This window comes from Chaetodon trifascialis, chromosome 19, assembly GCF_039877785.1.
Source record: "Chaetodon trifascialis isolate fChaTrf1 chromosome 19, fChaTrf1.hap1, whole genome shotgun sequence".
In the NCBI taxonomy this organism is placed as follows: Eukaryota; Metazoa; Chordata; class Actinopteri; order Chaetodontiformes; family Chaetodontidae; genus Chaetodon; species Chaetodon trifascialis.
The window spans coordinates 15,501,197-15,522,664 of record NC_092074.1 but is presented as its reverse complement, the minus strand read 5'-3'; the positions used below and the strand labels follow the sequence as shown (position 1 = coordinate 15,522,664).

General features: G+C 40.9%; 5 protein-coding genes across 6 annotated transcripts; 3 read left to right on the top strand and 2 right to left on the bottom strand.

Annotated features, from left to right (window-relative positions):
* Positions 1-777: 777 nt before the first annotated feature.
* ppil6 (peptidylprolyl isomerase (cyclophilin)-like 6) lies at positions 778-3,042 on the bottom strand. The gene is made up of 8 exons (XM_070987790.1): positions 2,965-3,042; positions 2,776-2,871; positions 2,401-2,589; positions 2,047-2,109; positions 1,685-1,832; positions 1,207-1,266; positions 976-1,111; positions 778-889 (listed from the first exon to the last, which is right to left on the bottom strand). The coding sequence occupies exons 1-8, from the start codon at positions 3,040-3,042 to the stop codon at positions 778-780; spliced, it is 882 nt and encodes a 293-aa protein (XP_070843891.1).
* A 452-nt stretch (positions 3,043-3,494) lies between these two features.
* Positions 3,495-9,177, top strand: LOC139348128 (flap endonuclease GEN homolog 1). The gene is made up of 13 exons (XM_070988077.1): positions 3,495-3,655; positions 3,784-3,982; positions 4,081-4,257; positions 4,418-4,528; positions 4,611-4,684; positions 4,822-4,907; positions 5,204-5,354; positions 5,808-5,844; positions 5,922-6,002; positions 6,079-6,209; positions 6,292-6,353; positions 7,313-7,462; positions 8,018-9,177. Exons 1-13 carry the CDS (start codon positions 3,495-3,497, stop codon positions 9,175-9,177), a joined length of 2,580 nt encoding a protein of 859 aa, XP_070844178.1.
* Positions 9,178-10,772: 1,595 nt separating this feature from the next.
* Positions 10,773-11,237, top strand: msgn1 (mesogenin 1). Its single transcript, XM_070988123.1, has one exon. The coding sequence runs from the start codon at positions 10,773-10,775 to the stop codon at positions 11,235-11,237; it is 465 nt and encodes a 154-aa protein (XP_070844224.1).
* Positions 11,238-12,093: 856 nt separating this feature from the next.
* Positions 12,094-18,638, top strand: LOC139347759 (splicing factor 3B subunit 4). 2 transcript variants are annotated; one of them, XM_070987525.1, is made up of 6 exons: positions 12,094-12,272; positions 13,339-13,427; positions 13,594-13,743; positions 13,850-13,981; positions 14,229-14,354; positions 17,228-18,638. In XM_070987525.1, exons 2-6 carry the CDS (start codon positions 13,339-13,341, stop codon positions 17,310-17,312), a joined length of 582 nt encoding a protein of 193 aa, XP_070843626.1. In that variant the 5' UTR covers positions 12,094-12,272; the 3' UTR covers positions 17,313-18,638. The 2 variants fall into 2 exon arrangements, with proteins under 2 accessions (XP_070843626.1, XP_070843624.1); XM_070987523.1 differs by having other exon boundaries at positions 12,102-12,272; positions 14,957-18,048.
* On the bottom strand, positions 18,451-20,834 carry mrps10 (mitochondrial ribosomal protein S10). The gene is made up of 7 exons (XM_070987522.1): positions 20,704-20,834; positions 20,467-20,519; positions 20,087-20,156; positions 19,821-19,960; positions 19,610-19,718; positions 19,267-19,356; positions 18,451-19,183 (listed from the first exon to the last, which is right to left on the bottom strand). Exons 1-7 carry the CDS (start codon positions 20,773-20,775, stop codon positions 19,103-19,105), a joined length of 615 nt encoding a protein of 204 aa, XP_070843623.1. The 5' UTR covers positions 20,776-20,834; the 3' UTR covers positions 18,451-19,102.
* Positions 20,835-21,468: the final 634 nt, after the last annotated feature.

Here is a 21,468-nt window from a genome sequence, read left to right as displayed (position 1 = left end):
AGGGCACAGGTGCCACCACCACCCCCCCCCCCCCCCCCCACCCCCAATAATGATCAGCATAATAATGTTTGAGCTGGGCAACTATTTTGATAAGCGATTAAGTGAGTATTTTTTAAAGAATTTTTACTCTGATTCCACCATCTTAAATGAGAATTTTTCTTTTTCTGACATTTTAAAGACCAAATAACTAATTGATAAGATAAGATAATAACTAATTGATTAAATGAGAAAATAAGACAGATTATTCCACAAGGAAAATAGTCATTAGTTGCAGCTCTAATGCAGTTCTAATTATCATGTGAAATGATGTTAGGAGATCCCCATGTTAGCCCTCTAGAGCTCTGAATCATCTCTAGTTTGTTCATAAATTAAGTGAAACAAAATGATAATTCAGTCTGACTGATAGGTCATCTCTATGGGACTTCAAAAACATACAGTGTAGGCCTACAAGTGCTTCCTCCATCTGTGTGTCTCACTCGTAAATGGCATGATAGAAAAGACATCTGAGGTGCCCGGCAATGCATTGCATGTTAAAGAAAAATATTTGCAATTTCTCTGATTATTTTCACTATTGCGTTTGAATTTCAGTACCTGCACAGTTTTACTCTTGGCTACTGTAACATTAATGATCATTATAAACATTGCTAATTCTACCTGTAAGTATTTTGTGAATAAACACAGAAACCATCCTAAAAGTTTAATATCATCACTCTCTCATACACAGATTAATTGATATGGAAACCCTGAAGAACGATGAAATGCTCAGGCACAAAGGCACTAAAACTTAAACACTCCACAAGCTGTAACTTTACAGTCATACTTGGGTCTTTCGTTGCAAGTTGGAGCTTCTTCTAATCTCCTGAGGACATCAACACCCTCGACCACTTGACTAGAACAGAAAATAAAGACGTTAGGCCTGAGCAAAACTGTGTAACATGTTTGAGATTATACATCTATCAAGTTAGTGACACAAACCCAAAGGCAACGTAGGTCCTGTCCATCCAGGGTGTTGGCTGCAGGGTGATGTAGAACTGGGATCCATTGGTGTGGGTACCTTTATTGGCCATTCCCAGAGTGCCCCGTTTAGTATGGGACACAGCAAAGCTCTCATCTATAAGGAGAAAGGACAGACAACACAAGTAAATTCACTAATGTGCATCTCATGATACTACTGTAGATGTCTTTGACTGTTCATATGTTTTTTACCTTCAAACGTTGGTCCATAGATAGACTCCCCTCCATTACCTTTCCTTTCTGGAGAAATATCTGCAAAATTGAAAGACATATTTTACCATGTGACTAGACCACAGTATTTTTGAGTCACTGCCTCAGTCTCATAATATGTTGCCCAAGACTTGAGGTGCTGTTATAATCTAAACAAGCTGTGAGCTGTACAGAATGAAAAATAACTGTGGAAGTGAATGTGGAGGGAAGTTAGATATGCTTCCTGCGTGTTTCACTTACTGTAATTAGAGCAGTCAGGTGAATTTAACTGTATTGCAGCCTTTAAGAGGGTTTTCAAATTTGTGTATTAATGATTTATTTCCCATCTTTACAAGTAGCATGCATGACTGATGCTAGAGTTGGGTGGCAGTTTATGCATTTCTGTTTTAACTGTGTTTAATTTGTACTGAAAACCAATTACATGTTATTAACATTGTCACGGGACAAGTGTGGACCATACCTCCACCTTGCACCCAGCCGTTGGGCACCACACGATGAAACACAGAGCCCTTATAGCAAAGTGGGAGGCCACTCTGTGACAGACCTTGCTCTCCTGTGCACAGTGCCTCAAAGTTCTTTGATGTTTTTGGACAAACATCTGAGAACAGCTGAGGAGAGGGAGAACAATGTGCCAATTTTAGTAACATGCTTTTATTCTGAAACAGTCATTTAGGTTCTTATTTCAATTATATCTATTAATGTTCTGTCAAATGTGGCTATGAGGGATGCTTACGAATGTCAGAGGGTCGAGATAACACAGGTGGTATGTGCCAGCAAGGTGACAGTACATTAGTCTGCACTTCATGGTCAGAGTTGCCTCACCTCAAACAATAACCTTCCTGCTGCCTCCCCTGCTATCTCAATATCCATGAAGACAAACTGATGCTGTAATGAAAGGGCAGAAATGTGTATTCTTTTTCTTTGAACGTCCCAAGGTTTAACAAATGTAACACAGTAAATATGCAACGCAACAGCTACTGATGACTTGAACTATGACAAGAGCTTGATCATTTCCAAAATGTCCTATATATTAATCTAAACAAATCATGTAATTGCTCCTTTAATAATGTACTAAGTCAAAGTTATGCTTGCTGATACCCAAACCAAACAGAAAATATACTTTCCATATATCCATATGTTTTATCTATATTTGTTATTTATGTGAGTGTGACTTGCCCCACTTTTCTGGAGGTGTTTGGTGTAGCAATCCTGAGCGAGAGCCATGTAGAAAGCCTGTGGCCGGGTGAAGGTGAAACTCCACTGATTCTTGGCCCAGCTGGCTAGATCCATCTCATTGCCGAGGAGAAGGCCGTTCAGAAAGCACATCAGGCTGCTGGAGTACTGCCACACTTCGCCACGCAGCTCCTTGAAGCACAAGTGTTGAACAACAAATGTGTTATGATTCAGCATTTCAGAATAACCATGACCTCACACTCCTGCAGTATTGTGTTGTGTGGCTGTGTTATACAAGTATATTTACTCAAGTGCTGTACAATTTTGATGCACTTGTACTTACTTTTGTGACACTTATCTTATAATCACATGGCTTACCCTTTTCTTGTTGTACAGATATGTGTGCCAGTCAAATTCGAGTAGTGGTTGAATTTTTGGATCCAGAAATGCATCAGGAAACTTCAGTTTTAGTCCCTGTTGTGTATAGTGAAAAGACACAAGAGTTATTTGAACATATCAATTAAATACAACTCTAGATGTAAGAAAGTGAAGATATTAACGGTTTACCTCTGCAATACTTTTGGCAGCGTGGAAGTTACGGTCTGTTAATAAACCTACAATTTCTAGCTGCGTTTTTGACTCCATAGCTGAAAAGAAAATCACTTAAAACCCGACAGTCGTCAGCCTGTAAACGGGAGCCCCGTATCCATAGCAACAAACGTTTGGAGGCGCTTTAATATGACGTTTGTGTTAAACCTGCCAGGCTTCGATCAACTTCTTGGCAGTGTTCCCTTTCTTTCATCTTGTTTTTTCAGAATCACGATAATAGAAAATATAAATACGATATTCATTGCCCAGTATTATTTTTATGATGTATACGCAGTTTGAAAGTCGAATTCACTTTATTTTCAACTTCGTGATAATTAATGCTGCAACAAGGCGGCTTACTACAGAGGTGTTCAACGAATTGGTACGTGGCCCAATGGCGCCACTGTTTGAAAACTCTTCGTCGCTGTCTTGTGTTGTGCTGTGTAACGTTAACGTTGCCTACACGTTTTCCTCCTGTTAAATCGGTTAAATCCCATGTTGGGGTAGATATGGGTGTTCACGATTTGTGGTCTATCGTCGAGCCGGTTTGCGAGTCGGTGCCGGTCTACAGTTTAGGCGGAAAGACGCTGGCAGTCGACCTGAGTTTATGGGTGTGCGAGGCCCAGCACGTCCAGGCAATGATGGGGAGAGTTACCAAACCCCACCTGAGGTAATGATCACATATAATTGTTCTTTAATTAATTCCTCATGACATTAGTTTCAACTCTAAACCTTAAAACATTTCTGTACATCTGCTAGTCCCCGATCACCCCAAAAGCGATGCTCTTTTGTCCCTAGGAATTTATTTTTCAGGGTGTCATCCCTCACGCTTATGGGAGTGAAGCTTGTCTTTGTGATGGAAGGAGAAGCCCCAAAACTTAAAGCAGAAACCATGAGAACGAGGACAGAAACGAGATATGGGGGATTCAAAAAGGCTTCAGCCCCTAAATCCACAACATCGACCAACAGAGGGCGCTTTAAAGCTGTGCTTAGAGAGGTTGGATGCTCCTCCACTCTCCTGCATCTCTCATCATCCTCACTTATAATAAAGTCAGGCTGTTCTTGAGCACTCTTGTCCACATCTTGCCCCTGTAGTGTGCAGAAATGCTGGACTATCTGGGTGTGCCGTGGGTGACAGCTGCTGGGGAAGCTGAGGCCATGTGTGCGTACCTGGACTCACAGGGCCTGGTGGACGGCTGCATTACTAATGATGGAGATGCCTTCTTGTATGGGGCCCGGACTGTTTACAGGAACTTCAACATGAACAGCAAAGTATGTCTGTGAGACCTTGTTTCACCTACAGTGAGTGATTTGGCTTAAACTCTCTCCAGATCACTACACCTGTTCAATTTTGTTTATCATTCTACTGATGCTCTGATCGTAAACTCTTCATCAAATCTTCATGATATTGAGTCTCACTTTTCCCCTCCAGGACCCTCAGGTGGACTGCTACAGGACCTCCAGGGTCCAAACAGAGTTACATCTCTCCAGAGAGAATCTTGTCGGTCTGGCCATCCTCCTTGGCTGCGATTATATTCCTAAGGTAGGGAGCGTGCCTCAGCCTGAAATTTGCAATATCAAAATCACTGATATGAACGACTTGTGCATTGACATCCGTCCATAAGGGCATACCAGGTGTTGGTAAAGAGCAAGCTGTGAGGCTCATCCAGATGCTGAAAGGACGAACGCTTCTGCAGAGGTAAACACACTGCAAATCTTTCTTGCCTTTTGATTGCACATAAGCTGTTTTGTTTCCTTTCTGTGTCCCTTCTCTTACATGAAGTGTGTGTATAATGTTGTGTCCATGAACTTATAACCTTTATCTGATCACCTCAGGTTCATCCAGTGGAAGGAGGAGAATGCAGGTGTGTCTGCAGGAGTTGTAAAGAAGGTCGCTCACTGCCACGTATGTCGACATCCTGGTGAGTGGTGCCCTGCTTTGACCTCTGACCGCTGTTTCTCATCCTGATAAGAGGTGGAAAGCAAATGGGGTGGTGGTGGTGGTGGTGGTGGGAGGGTGTCCCTGAGAGGACACGTCTCACACGTGGCTGATTCAAAGCCATTTAAACTGTAATGTTAAAACATACACATATGTGAGAGACGGGTAAGTCTCAATAAGCCTCTGAATTTGCACCCAAGTTGTAGTCGACTTTTTGTCTACTTTCTCTACTCCTTTTATTATTGGTATTTAATCTGATTCATCTCCTCCCCTTTTCAGGCTCAGCAAAGGCACATGAGCGCAGTGGCTGTGTGCTTTGCGACAGCAAACATTTCTGTCAACCTCAGGACTTTGACTACCAGTGTCCCTGTGACTGGCACCGCTATGAACAGACCCGCCAGGCCTTGTCTTTTGAGGCAAACATCAGGAAGTATGTGACTTTCTGGAGATGAGCAGTGGTTTCATTTTGTCGCAAAAATAGTAAATGTACAGATACAGATACAAATACAGAAAATGAAAAGCAGAAGTAGAATGGTTTGAGCAAGCAAGAGCATAAAGTGAGTATATTAAAAAGGAGAGCAAGAGTAGTAGCATGAGAGTCAGTCTGTCAATCATCATCTGCAGTCAGTTTGAGGAAGTGAAATAACTGATAATGTTTCATTAAGGTACCAAAGATGGTAACATATTGTTTCCAGCTACTCAAATGAGCCTGTTTTCTTAATCTTGTATGCTATTAAACTTTAATGTCTGTGGGTTTTAGATTATTAGTTGGATAAAACAACTTAAAGCTGCCACCATGTGCTTTGGAAACTCATACTGGGTGTAGTGATTTTAAAGTTATGTGGATTCTGTCCATTTCACAAATGTTTCATTTATTTTTTAGGAAAACGCTGGCAAGTCACCAGTTCCCCTTTACAGAGGTACAGCTGTTTTCATCTTCTTCCATGTGTAATAATTTACAGTTTGTGGTTTTTAATGTTTAAATGGCATTTTGCAGATCATTAGTGAGTTCCTGATTTCCAAAGACAAGCCTGTGTCACATTTCAAGAGGAGACAGCCAAATATGCTGCTGATGCAGGTAATGAGTTGATTTAAATGACCTTTCACTTTGTTATCTCTCAATTGCATTTATTGGAAAAATGTGTGTTTTCCAGAAATTTGCCTACGACAAGATGGAGTGGCCGAAGCACTACACCAGTGAAAAGGTTTTAGTCCTGATGACTTACGCAGAGTTGATGAACAGAAAATATGGAAGAGAAATGTCCTCCCAAATCAAGCCCCTCAGGTAGACCAGCATGTTCAATTTAAATGTTTTTACCAAAAATAAGGTCTCTTTAGTGACATTGTTGCACTTTTTCTTACAAAAGAATCTCGAAACCAAGGGTGAGGAATGCCATCGCTTGCTTTGAAATCATCTGGAGCACACCAGGTCAGTTTAAATCATTCAACAACGGGTTCACATCACTACATTCACTAATCTTCCCGCAGTCAGAGGAAGAAGCAGCATGTAAGAAAACATCCTCTGGCTTGAGTGACAGGACTGCTGCATGAAGCGGAGGTTGGGGTGCGGGGTGCTCGTCACCGGGTTGTCTGTTAGTGACTTGCTGTGAGGTGGGGTTCAGAGGTGACAGATCACTCACAACAGCCACGAGGTGCTAAACTGGCTTCCTCCCCAGGCTGGGAAATCTGTCATATCAAAGTCCAATTCACTAACAAGCCCACCCGACATGACCAGCGTGAGGAAGTCTCAGTCAGCTGACTCAGAATGCGGTTTGTTGTATTATTTCATGCAGTTTAATAAGCTGTGGTTGTACTGATGATTCAAAGGGCTGAAATATTAGCATTCTGTATAGACATTTTTCTCTGCCTGAGTTCAGAACAATGGATCTGTCAATCACTTCATACAGAGAGTAAAGCTGCTACAACATATTTCAATCATTCATGTAATATGGTCAAGCAGAAATGACAAATATTTGATGGTTTCGGGTTCTCAAATGTGAGAGTTTGCTGATTTTTTTTTTTGTCTAACATTATAGGAAATTGAATATTTTGGAGTTTTTGTGCTATTGTCATGAATGTTTGTATTGTTTTTCAATCTTCTGATGTTTGAGACCAGACAATTAATTGGTAATATAAAAGGCAGAATAATGGATGATAAAAATAAGTTAGTTTCACTCCTGATGAAAAGTTACATTTCCTCAAAATGCCTTCCATTGGTTTTTTTTTTTTAACCTTTTTTGATTTTACCTCATATCAACACCTCAACCCTAATTTCCTAATATCACTGATGAAAAAGGGGGAATTTTTCCAATATTTTTCTAGACATAAGGTAAATGAGAGACTTATTAAGACAAAGGCGGACCTGACCTTGACTTTTTTTTTCTGCAGAACATTATGTGTTTCCCGAGGATCGGCCTGCAGAGGATCAACACGAGGTGAGGACAGTGGAGGAAGAGTCTCTCGTCCGTGTGGCCTTCCCAGAGGTGGTGGAGAGCTACCTGAGAGACAAAGCTCTGGCTGAAGAGAAAAAGACCAAGAGTAAGACACCGATTTAGATTATTTGCTTATAATACAATTTTATTCATACAAAAACAGACAATATTAGGGACATTGTAATATTTTCTGTGAAGATTTTTGTGTGAAATTAACGATGTAGCGAGCAAAAAATGGGAGCCCCCCCCCCCAAACTTGACAAGCTCCAAAACTTCCCACACTGGGCTGACAAGGGCGTCCTGATCAAAGGCACCTGGAGCTTTGACTTGTTTTTCAAGGCTGTATTACAGCAGCTCTGACACCTGAAAATGTAGAGTTTGGCAGCTCGACTAGTTCACACCAAAGGCTTTGATGCAGCCGAGAGGTGTCTGTCTCGGGGGCTTTGCAGTCACTTTATGCAGGTCGTACTTTGCCTTCCCTGTCCCTGTTCATAACCACTGTAAAGCTTCACTTCCTGATGTGTATGAGAGCTGCCAATGAGATTGAAAGAGCTGTCCAGAGATACCACAGTGAATATGGTCACAGTAGGCATTAACTACAATGTGTTTTGAAGTCCTTTAGGTTTTGAACTCTGACATCCAGTTTCAATCTTCTTTACAGAGAAGAAGCCAAAGAGTAAAAAGGAGAAGTCAACTGATCTGATCTCAGACGATATTTCAGACCTCTTGGCTCAGATGACCCTTCAGAGATCCTCTAACCCTCAGCCACAAACACTGCTACCTCCCATTTCAAACACAGATGAACCAGACGTGGTGGTTTTGGACACTCCAGTGAACCATAAACAGCAGCGGGCGTCAAAAGAAGACAGTCTGGGCGATTGCCCGAATATTCCTCTGTCTGATTCAGAACCAGCAGCTGTGGCCTCGCCTTCTGTCTCTGCTGTTATCAGCGCGCTACACCTGAGTGATATTGACTGGGACGCTTTGTCCTTCACGTCCTCTCCATCTCCACAATCAGCTGCAATCCACACCACTGAACCCAGGGTGAGCGACACCACAGGCAGCGAGGTCGAGGAAACGGAGGGCGAGAGCACCAAGCAGAAAACCTCAAGTGACGTCAAAGAAGCAGACTCCAGATCTGCTCCACAGTTGTGCTACACAGACTGTCCTCTAAGGGACAGGGTGTTGATGAGGAACACAGCTAAAGCTATAGGCCAGATGGAGATGCACGATGACATGCTTTCAAAGCTACTAAACTATGAGTTAACCTCTGTCAAACACACCTCTTCTAAGTCAAAACCAAATGGGCAGATCCCCGGTAAAGACAGCCATGAGGAATCTACTGTTAACAAAAAAGAACCGCTCACTGACAAAAGACAGTGTGCAACAAATAGGTTAGAAACAGAAACTCACAGTTCAAAGCAGCAGCTGAGGCCTGCAGTGCAAGCTCAAAATAAGACAAAGGACAGACGTAATGGCTCCCAAAAGCCGCCTCAGAAATATAAATTTGTCAGAACAGCCATTTCATCATCGGCTGTCCCACCACAGAGGTGCCACTCTGACCCAGTTCAAAGTGACAAAAGCGCGCCGCAGACCACTAAGAAGAGCGTGTGCGTGAGCGTGGGTTCCTCCAGCGAGGAAAGTGACGCAGAGAACCAGCAGTTTGGACCTCAAAGAAACGCTAAAATCAAGTCCATGAACACAATGAAGGGCAGCTTCCTCTCAGGCGTCCCCCTGAAAACAGCTTCTGGAGCGAAAACAACCAAAGCAGCAGCGAAAGCGAGAGCAGCGAGAGTCCGCTGCCGCTGGCAGAGAGACTGAGGCTGAAGTTCCTGAAGTGAGCAGCGCGATTAAAGGATGAAGGGCAAGAACATGTACGCTATTTTATGTTGAATGTGAAGGTTTACTCTTAACCTTAGAAAAAAACCTTAAGATCCATTTCCTGGCTTTTTACAGTAGAGCTGCAACACTTCAGGTGTTTCTCAACAGTAGAATGAATTGAATATTTTTGGGTTTTGGGTTGTTTTATCAGCTAAATCAAAACATCAGCTGGAGCTTTAGCAAATTATCATGGTCATTCCTCCACTGTCGTCTTATATTTTATATCCCAAACGATTCAGAAATAAAAGTTAGTCTTAGCTTTGCCACAGATTTGTTACCGTGAAATGTTTTTTTTTGTAGCAGAGAAACAATAAGAAATTATTTTATTAAAGGTGTTTTATGAGATGCTTTTTGCAGTAAATATTTTGAGATTGAAATGCTTGACATGAAACATGAAAATGCTCAAATAATTAAAAAAAACAGCCTTGCTAAAACCTGTGGCTCATCCGATCCTGAAGGGAACAGCTTGTGTAAATCAGAGGAAGAGGTTGTGGATTTTAGCACAGTTTTCAGTCTTAATGCCATTTAAATGCACCGTGTGAGCTTGTTTTCTCCCGCTGCTGTTTGACAAGCTGCATGTCACTTAACATAGAGAGAGAGAGAGCAGTGCTGCTGGGGGCGCTGAGCCATTGGTTTTTACAGCCTGCCAGTGTTGGTCCCCTTGATCATGAGTGAGGCCTTACACACCTTTTTCAGACATGAAAGGTCTGGCAGGAGCTTGGTGACAGCTGCATCCTCTGCCCAAATAACAACTCAGTCCTAGTAACAGGTCTTAAATCCTATTTTCCTTTAAGCAAGTGCTGGAAATCTACCAGTTTGTCAGGATAATACAGACTTTTCCAGTGCAAATTGACTTGTCTCCCAAAGTATGTTGAGGTTTGTTTGATTGTGAACGATATTTACAGTTGATGATAAACTGGGTTGGAAACAAGTAGCATTACTCCAGGTGGCAACAGGGTTTTAAGACTGAGTGCAAGAGCAGGATTATTTTAGAATTACACCTTTTACAGACAGGGCAATGATTCTTGTTGAACCTTAACAACCCCAATATATATATATATATTAAAGAATTTGGATTTAAAGCTATAAACTCAATAAGTTAAAATGCTATTGACTTACGTTTCTCTTTCTTCACTGTAAAACCTCCAGACTGAAGACACACGCAGTCTTGATTTACCAGAGAGGTGCGAAGATCTCAGGTGTAACAGCATCCTCTCATTCCTTCATTAGACAAATCACATCAAACTGATAATTGTCGTCGTGCAGACTTTAAAGAGTAATTTCACACAAAAGGAATCTAATTATTTTTCTTTCTATCACATTATCCGTCTATTTAGCCGTATTCACACCCCAGTGATAACGAACGGCGTCCTTCGGGAACGTCGCATTTTGGCACTTGAGGTTTTCTTTGAACTTTTTTCGCCTGAGCTGTGAACCCATAAACCTCCGGAGATCTGCTTCTATATAAAAACGCTTTGGTAAAATCTCCCTCACAGAATCTGTCTGTCGGTCCCCCTTATTGCCAACCTCGCCGCATGAACGTCTGGGAGTCTCGGGATATTTCTAACATGAACCTGGATGTTGTTACAGCTCAAATACTGTCTGAGTGGAAGACCCATGAGAGTGCGTCTGGGGAGGACCAGGACTCGCTTCAGTCCACCTCACCGGAGTCCTCGATGGACTCCATGTGCTCTTCACCGGAGATGTGCTACTCCAGCGGGCATCAGGACATGAATGATTTCTCTTTCGGCTTCACCGGACGCAGCGCGGTTCCAACTACGCAGAGGCTGAGCAAACCCAAGATGTCTACCAAAAGACGCATGAAGGCCAGCGAGAGGGAGAAGATGCGGATGAGGAGTCTTGCGGAGGCTTTGCACCAGCTCCGCGACTACCTGCCGCCGGATTACAGCAAGAGAGGGCAGCCGCTGACCAAGATACAAACCCTCAAATATACAATTGAATACATCAACAAGCTTTCAGACATCCTGAGCCGCGCGTAACGGACGCAAATGGACCACTTTTACGCATCAAGTTAACTCTCATCTGGACATCATGGAGTTAGTTTTATACCTCTGATGGGGAATACAGCATCTTGAAAGATAACTTAATCATCCGAATTCATGTCAGATATATTTTTTTTTCCTTGTCTTCTTTGCCCTTTCTCTTGATGTAAATATTGTTTAGCGGGCACTTGGCAATTATTTTGTATATGAGGCTGCCTTTGCTGGAATTATAAATTCAGTGTGTGGAAATGGAGTTTTCTGTTTGTTGTTATGTACACGTTTCGCTCATTATGTCTCGATGGGTATGAAGAATCTCTCCAATATTCCTGTTTGTGTTGCCAAAGAATTTACAGAAACCACATCATACTTGTTGATACTGTTTTTAGTCTCTTGTACTTTGTTTATTGGTATATTTTAGAACTTAAGTAGCTGCTTGGTATAAAGTTTTGTCGTGTTTGAAAGTTATGAAATAATTAGTCCTTGTTTTTGCTTTGTTTTTGTCAATAATGAGTTAATTTTTTTTATTCAACTTGTCGTATGTTTCTTCCATTTGTAAAATATACCAGGCATGTCTAACATTTGTACGCATCCAGTGAGTCAAATTCCAGGTTATATTCACAGATATATTCCCGATTTAAACATCTACAATAAATTAGCGTTATGTGTTGAACTTGTGGCCCAATTGATTAATGAACCGTCTTCAGGATGAGAGTTGCGAATAGAACGTCAGCCCATTCCTCCAATCAGAACGACAAAACACCCAACGTAGGCGAAATGAGAGCAACCAGTAGCCAATCGGATAGCAGTATTCTTCCCGGTGGGCGTACCTTGAGCATAATACACTCCTCACAAAGAAATCCCAATCTGGGATGTAGTCTAGTCTGACGAAGCCGCCATTTCAATCAGCGAAGGAGCAACAGACGTTGTCGGATATTTTGTACATTTTTTTTTATTTTTCTAACATATTTTTATTTTTCGTAGCAAATAGGAAATTATATTACTTTTTGAATCTACCTCGCCTGCATCACAGAAGTAAGTCATCCCTTCGTTTCATCGGAGCATCAAAAGCGTTGATAAGCACAGGAACGCCCCTCTCGTACACGGCCAGCATTTAAATATACTCTTGTTATTAGGTTTATTTATTTCGTATTTCCAGGTAGGACAGCTCTTATCCAAACCACGAATACCTTGTTGAATACTGTTTATAAGAAGTAACAGTTTAGGACACAACGTACAGTGAGTCTGTACCCTGCGGTGTTAGCGCCAGGAATTAGACAGGGCCCACCCGTCGCTTTCTATCATAACTTAGCCGGCTGTGTTTCAACATTAGGTCCTAACCTCTCAGCAGTATTAAAAAGTACAATTAGAGGCTTGACGTGTATTTGTTGCGCTCTTTTGAAGTTTTTATCTTAATATTAAAGGGCTCACGCAGCTCCGGCCGCCTCAGGATCAGGGTAAAAATGTTTCCATGACGCTCGACGTGCTTCTGGCTCTTCTGGCTTATTTACTTCAAAATAACACCGTGATCATGTGTATGTATGTGAAAGTCCTCCTTGGTATGTGTGTAGTCTTTAAAGTTTGTTATCGTCGTATCCATCACAAAACAATAGGATTGCCGCACACAAAACCTTTAGCCTGCCAAGCCAGCCGGCCTGGCTGCTTCAGTGTGAGGCACGCATAGCCCATCACACCCAGCAGCAGAGCAATGCAGTGAATGCAAGCTGAGGTGTCATGTTTCAGATCTGCTCAGTGATTTTTATTTTTTAACAGCCTTGTGTGACATAAATGAATACTTAAATATGTTGTTCATCAGTGAGAATTCTAATAAAAAATGATCTTACACAACGTCAAAGAGTGAATCATCAGTTACGCCTGCGAGGGGCTTGATTATCTTGTAACTGCAGGCAACTTGCTACTTAGTTCTACATGAATTTACCTTTATAATGGTAAATTGTATGTTGAAGCAAAATTAATGTTTGCTCATAGAAGTCTTTTTCATGTCAAGCCAGGTGTGGAATATGCCTTGTATGTTTTGATGTGAATTTTATTTCCATCGTGACTTAAGACTGTGTATAAATATTGACCTGTATACTTTCAGATGGATGCAGACACAGAAGAAAAGATGACAGAAACTTCAAAAACCTCCAAGGATGAATCTGAGAAATCCATAATGGACAAGAGCGCTAGGTCAGTCTTATGGTTCCTGACAATCTAATACTGTATTTATGGCTGCATAATGTCTTTTTTCATAATCTCTTTTGTCTATGCAGAGTTGTCTGTTGCCGCTTTACATCATCGAACTTGGATTAGCGGCAGTGTTCCTCATAATATTATTATTTTTAAATCTCCTCAGGGGTCGTGGGTTTAAAGGCCGTGGTCGAGGGGGTCGGATGAGTAGAGGCGGTATGCGTGGAGGGCGGGGCATGATGAAAGGGTTTGGCCCACACGGACATGGGAGGGGTCGACCGAAAGATGGACCCATGAATGGATTTGCACCCATGAGGTACTGACATTTGAAATTCATACATGGTGTTAAGTGTAGGTTGTTTTTTTTTATGTTTTTAACGTAAATCAATAAATATTTTGGGTAAACTGCTCTTGCCTTGCAGAGGAATGAGGAGGATGCGACCGTACCCAGACGTAAGAGGTCATCGAGGCAGGGGCGGACCGATGGGGATGGGCCCTCCTCCTCCCCCACCACCTCCCATGCACCTCAGAGGCCCCTTCCCCCCTATGCCCAGGTAATTACTTCACACAAAAACATATGTGCAGACGTCCATGGCAGCCAAATGGACTTGGAGACAGCGTTGTTTGTTTAATGTTTAAGAATGATCCTCCTGAGTTTAAAAACTTCTGTTTTGTCTAAAAACTAGGTCATTTTGTGTTGGTGCTGTGGGGCAAGTAAAGATTTTTATCACTATGAAAGGTTTCCTCAGATTGATAATGTACATGAAGTGTCTTGTATCTGCACTGTGTCTCTGTCTGTAGGCACGGACCCCCTCCACCCCCTCCTCCAGGTCATCCTGGTTTCAGAGGACGTTCACCACACCCTCGAGGCCGTGGCATGCCACCCCCTGGACCTCCACGCCACTTCCACCCCCGCGGCCCGAGAGGGTAAGAGCTGTTTGAATATCAGTATCATGCTTGAGCTTTGCAAGTCACAATTCTCCACACTTTCCCTGCACGCTTTTAAGATTCCTGAATAAATTTAAAATACATCTGGAAGACAGATATGAGATGTGCTTACACCAGTTATATTCCTTTAATCTGTGATACAAATACACAGTAAACTGCAGGCGAAAGTCTGAGGGTTGTGACACAATGCACAGTCCTTTCTGTCCTTTTTCTCTTAAGCCTCATTATAGCTTTATTTCCGTCACTTTAACTTGTCCTCTAATTATTACATTTCTTGCTCAGTTTGTCTCAAATAAAAGAAATAATATAGTTTTTTTGCCCAAATAATTTGTCTCACTAATGTTGAGTCAAAGAATGTTAAAAAAACAAAAAAACAACAACATACAGCTCAACTATTTGAAGCCATACTCTTAAATAGTGCATGGAGTAATGAAATCACCAAAGGCATTACACTGTATTTTGCCATTCAAGTTCGTGCACAGTAACTGAGAGGGGATGACATACATGGCTGCTCTTATCAGAGTGTGCCCCCTAATGGCAAAAGCCAAGAATCCAATGTGTGATTTTATCCTTTTACACAGCTACCACAATGGACCGGTCTCTCCTCCGCCTCACCCTCCACCTGGCAGAGGCCAGAGGTGGCCAGGGCCCCCTGGTGGCCGACGCTTTTAACACAGCCTGCCCTAAAAACAATAACCAAGCACCGGTTAATGTAGAAGGGGCCTAAAGTGGCAGTAAATGAAATGCCCATCAATTATGTGTTATACAAAGTCTCTGAGTATAGTCATGACATACTCTGTGGCCAAATGTCTGCTTATTGATATTGTCTACTGGCAAAGAAATAATGTGAAAATGACAACCGAGGACCCATAAAATGCCTCGCAACTTTACACAATGTAAAGGCATCCTCGCATTCTGTTATCTATGTTAAAGAAATACTGTTGGTACTGTAGGAACTATTTGACATTGTTGAGAAGAAGCTGTTTAAAACAAGTCTGAAACCGCTGTTCTCAAAGAGAGGAAAATTCTTGTCAAAGTTCATTAAATGTTCTGTGGTTCTTGTTACAGTCACCCTGTGAGCCTTAAGAAATGTTCCTGATCCTTAATAAAGAATAAAAAATGGGTGACACTGTATATTTAAAGGTGGGGAACAGTTAATGAGAGTGCACAGCAGCCCTCAAGTACCACTGTTACTAGTTTAGTACATCTTGGACCTCCCTAACCTTTCCTTTTGTTACATGGATAGTTAATGTATTATAACCTCACCAAGCAATGCAGCAAATACTGTTGAACACTTACATATTTTTCAAGAGAAAAGACTATTATAGAATATTCCACTTGTCAAGTATTCATGAGTATTTAATTTTATATTTTCTATCGTTAATGTGCAGCTCTTTTAAGTTATGAGTATTGCTGTTTGGAGCAGTCATGTTTGTCTTCAGCAATCTATTGTGTAAAGACAAAAAGGAAAAGGCATTATAAATGAATAGTATATTGAAATATATATCTAGTAGCGTTTATAAATGAAAGCAAATTTCATTAGTATTTCCTTCACTTAAGGATAAGAAATTTACTGTGTTCAGTTTTTTGAAGTGTTATAAAAACTTTTCACTGTAATTAACATAACTTTTGTGAACCTGTGAATGTGTTTTATGAGAATCGTCAAGACATGACGTAGTCGTGGAGAAAAAAAAAATAAAACTAAAAATAAACTCAACCTCTCTTTTTTTTGTTTATTTACAAACAAGTCTGAGAGTTGTCATTACAATTTACAACAAGTCTGTAATATATGAAAGAGAATGAATTGCAATGTCAAAACTGGTACTGGACACAGTGGCACAGTAACAGTGAACATATTTGAAAGTGAACATTTGATCCATGTAAAGACCACTGCAAAACATATATAGAGTTATTATATAGATGTTTTTGGATGAGTGTGGAGGACCAAGAGCCCTTAATGACTGTGATATTCAGTGGATCTCAATGAATCATAAGAAAAGGCTTGGAAAAGTCACCCATGAATTGCACTTTCAGTAGCTGAGAACTTGAATTTATCATTTATCTCACATGTAAATTTGACTGGAGGACTCAGCCAACCGCTTCACTTGAAAGGCAGTGAAACGCTTTCAGCCGAACATCACGTCTCAGTTCAAATTCAGTGGTAGCATGTCTAAAAGGAGGACATCATGTGCAAAGGATAAACACTCTGATATGACCAAGGACTTGAATATTTTCTTGCTGTCATAATTAGATATTGTCATTAATTTCAATATGACTTTAAAGAGGACATTTGGAGAATCTGACCATTTGTGTATTTGGATTATGTGCTTTGCCATTCATGTAGTTGCACATGAAGAAGATGGCACCATCTCATGGGACGCTGAATAAAGTGGACAGCAATTGAGCAATATTTTTGCCCTTTGGGTTTTGAAAGCTTTATGAATGCATGTAGCCTGTTTCTCATAATGTGCTGCTGATTTAGGCCTCTGAATTTATAAAGATAATACAAAAGCGCAGTGATACAAGGAGGCATTTATTATTGATGCTGTGTGTTGTATGTACTGCAGGCACGAACCAGGATTTCACATTATTTCTGGATGAAAGAGCTTTTTATTCTCTGCACTACCAGAGCACTGCAGAAAACTCAAATACGGCTGCAGACCTTCATCACAGCTAGCCTGTTTCATAAATTAGCCACAGAAAGGTGTTGGCCCTCTCCCCCCTACTCTGTCTGTCTTTTTCCATCTCTTCAGCACTCTGAGTACATTTTGCTGCCTCTTCAGTCTCTGCAGTCCCTTCTTGTTTCTCCCTTTGGTTGATTATAACAGACTGACTGTTGTTGTCTCCTGAAGGGGGGCACACAGTACAGTTAACCTCCCAGGCCCCAGGAACCCAGGCCCTCCCTCACATCTCTCCCCTCCTTCACCAGCGGCGTGACATCTGAGGTGCGGCACTTCACTTGAAAAGGTGAGCCTCCTCTTGTGTCTTAATCCCTAAACCCCTCCCTCACTGACGCCTGGAGATTCTCTCTTTCAGGATGGAAGACGAAGTCGGTGAGATACAGAAGACAATCGTTTGATAGTTGTGGTACTTCATCTTTTATTGATGGCTCCAAACAAAGAACATTTGCTTTAGAAGACTTTCGTGGACGTACATCTGTACTGTGAAGGCAGTTAGTACACCTTGTGATAGTGCAAGGACTCTGGAAGGATATGCAGGACAGGCCTATAAATTAGTATTATTGCACTATTGACTGACAGAGAGAAATTTTGACACAGGAGGAAAAGCAGGTGTGAATAATTAAAGATGACTGAAATTCATTTAGCTGCTTCAGTTTCAGGACAGTGTTGTGCATGTCGGCTGACTCGCCCTGCCACAGAGCCATCTACAGTGTCACTGGTAGTGATGGGCAGATGAAGCTTTGGGGCTTTCTTTCTGTTTGTGCTGAAAAAAGATATGAAGCTTTGAGGTTTGAAACACGACAGGCACAGTGACATCTGGTGGCTTTCAAAAAATTACAGCAGTCCTTTAAGACGGGGGCCAAAACATAACAACAAGCTGATTTTAATTGTTTCAGTCCAATGTGTGCAATAAAAGTACAAGAAGCCTATATGTAATTATTTAAAAAAAATGCTGCATTAAATGTGGATGTTACTGAAACAGTGTTGCTTGACAGGAGTAAAAAAAAAAAAAAAAAAAAAAAAAAAGCTTGGAGCTTCTATGTCATCCGCCCGTCTCAAGTCAACATGTCTGTATTGGCAAAGCAGCTTTTATTGAAGAAAATCTCATGTATTGGGGGCAAATATTCACTTGTTGGCCAGGAAGGTTCATAAACTCTACCTAAAGTCTGTAGCAGGACATCACACTGCTGCTTCTGCTGGTGGACATAAACTTACAAGGTGTCACCACATTTATATTAGTGTGTGTTTTCAAACTCAATGATTGTACTGAACACCAGCAAGACAAAAGAAAACGCTACATTTTTTGCAGGAAAAAGATTCAGTCTTCTTACCACTGATTTATGCATGACAGTTCATTTAAATACAGGAAGAGAGGAGGAGAGAGCAGTCCAAAGAAGTATCTCACTCTGTTTATTTATGCTTCACACGGCATCCCTAACTTCTTAGGAGTCGCGGTCGTATTAGCCTTCAATCAGTGAGAATAAGTACAGCATATTGTTTTCGCTATTAAGCAGAGGGTAAGTGTTAAATTCAGTTATTTTTCTTCTGTTTTGCCTCAAAGATTTTTGTATAGTAACTATTCAATAAAAGCAAAGAAAAAAATGTCTTGTGTGCTGGTCTTGTGTCCTACAGATTGTGCATGTTTATACAGAAAAACCATCAAAATCACTGCAGATAGTTAAACAGACCATCGTAATATTAATGTAGAAGGAGTATTAGAATCACAATTCTGACTAAGTAACAGCACAGAAAGTTGATGTGAAATGCTGAATTTATTTTTTTGGAAAAAGATAATACAACATACAATTGATCCCACTGCTCTGCCACAGAAAAGACAATGAAAACACAGCAGCCGTTGACATAATGCAAGCTCAATAGCTGTTATTCTCTGTGGTGTTCATTTCTGTTTTAATGGATTGTGTTGAAATCTAAATGATGAGCAGTTCAAAAGTCCATGACATAGGTCATAAGTTAATATTGCATTTTCCCGTGTCTTCACATTCAGCCAACACATTCACTGATGGCTGAGAAAGGACATCATTGATTTTACTTGTTGGGCGTGTCGTCCACGGGGTGGTCCTTCCACATGGGTTCATGGATGTGTTCTGGAACCTTCTCCATGGCAGTCTGATAAAAAAATGGAGAAAAATATCATTAATTGAAGCCTTATGAATGCATTTATGCACAAAATTGTGACTGCAGTGACTTGCCTTTGTCACCTCCATAGCTACACCTTCAGGGAGGTTCCTCTGTATGTATTCAAGGTATACCTGCGCTGTGCAGCCTGTAATATGAGACAGCTACAAAAAAAAACAAAACAAACACAGTGAGGCTTAAATGACAAACACAAACACACACACACACACATATATATATATATATATATTCTTTTGAAACATAAGGGCTGAGTGATGGGTTGATTTCTGAGTTGCAAAGACAGTACAAAGTCCCCATTTGAATAAAGCCTGATTACTTGGAGGAAACCTAAATACTTGCGTGTGTCAGCAACTAATTGAATTAGTTAACGTAAATAGCAAAGTTCACGGTAATCACCTCAATGCACCGGTAGTGTGTCCTCATCTCATACTGCACCCTGTGTTTTTTGAAGATGTGAACTGACTTCAGGACTGTCAACCTCTCTATGTCCTTGAGAGGTTCATCGCTGTGGCAGAGGAGAAAGGAACACCCAAATAACGTCAGTGAAAGATACTATGGCTAACGTGGTGACTGTGTTATGTGGCAGCTCCACTCTGTTAGTACTCACACTCTGCTGATGGTGATGCCCAGCTCTTTAGCTGCCATGGTGGCAAAGGTCTCATAACTGTCCAACACGGCCTTGTCGTGACCTTTGACCAGCAGTGACACCTTCTGAAACAGAGCGTCAGGCTCATCTGTGACAGTGATCTGCAGGGAAACAAATGTAAACAGGAAACAAGATACATACACATTAATGGAAATCTTACTTTTTTTTTCTTTTTTCATTATTTTAATAGTTTAAAAAACTGAAATGAAGATATACTGATAACTCACTGATGAAGGTACTGATGAAAGCACAGTTGCTGTGTGGAAGGAAGTGCTGGATGTCAATGGGAGATGGGACCTGCAGAGCCAGAACAGCGAACAATGTCTTGCATTTCAGACGCTATGGACAGCTTTTTCCGCTTTGTTTTGTCCTCTTTTTAGAATACCCTCATGGGCTTGATTACCTTTAGTTTTTCTATTTTCAACTGCGCTTTTGCTTTATTTACTTCATGCGCACCACTGCTTACGCAATGCGTGACAACTGAGGAAATAAATGGTGTCAAAAGGTTCAAACGATAAAAGCGGCTCAAAAGTGACGTGCACTGGTGTTTATTACCATTATTAATAAACTACATTCAAACGAGCAAAGACGAAAAACTTCATCTTACCTAATTATGTTACATTTCCTCTGATCTGCACAAGCGCCCAAAGCTCTCGGTCCCTGTAAATAAACTTAGATCAGTAGACATTTACAGATGACATTTACTGTATAGCCACCATGCTACAACTGCCACTGCCGTCAGTGATTAAATTGTGACATTTTCTGTGTACTTCTCCTCATTTAAACTATCACGTTGGTTAATTGTTCGAAAATGTTGTGCAAAACAAATAAATCTTTTGGTTACCAAATGTGAGATTCCACTAAATATCCTTGCCAAAGAGCACAGTTCTCGCCTGAGTGCCATGGGAGCCGCCATGTTTTCGGAGAAGGTGGTACAAAAGTTAACATAAAGCCTCAGTGCTGCCCTCGTGTGAGCTGGAGGGTAAACTACTGCTGTGGCAGATCAGATTATACAGCTGGACGAGCTACTGCGGCCGACGAGGACCACTCATCATTATAAACTGAATTGTGGTTTACAACAAGGACACAGATAAAATAGGAAAATAAGTTATTTAATGCAGGCATAAAAGCAAGTAAATATTAGATAAAGGAGAGTGAAAAATCAGGGTATGGGGATTGAGATACACTTTTACAGATACAGAGCAGTCTAACAGCACAATAGACTCAAACATAACCAGCGACAACATTAAAATTTCCATGTAAATTAATGCATCAGTAATAATGATCCAAAGTTTCAGCAGTAATAATTGAAAAATAATTCACAATGATATAACAATATAATAATATATCAGAGGGTTCATTTTTCTCCATAATGAGTACTTTTACTTTGGGGGCTTTAAGTACATTTTGAGAATAATACCTATATATTTTAGTTAGAAGTAAGACACTGAATGAGTATTTTTATACTGATGTACTGATACTTTTACTTGGATCTGATACATTTTCGACCACTGCATGCTATTTTTTGGCAGACCAATGTTAACAACTGAACTGTTTGTAGTTAGACAATGACGAACATATCGTTTCATCCTCAAATGAAAGATTAGAT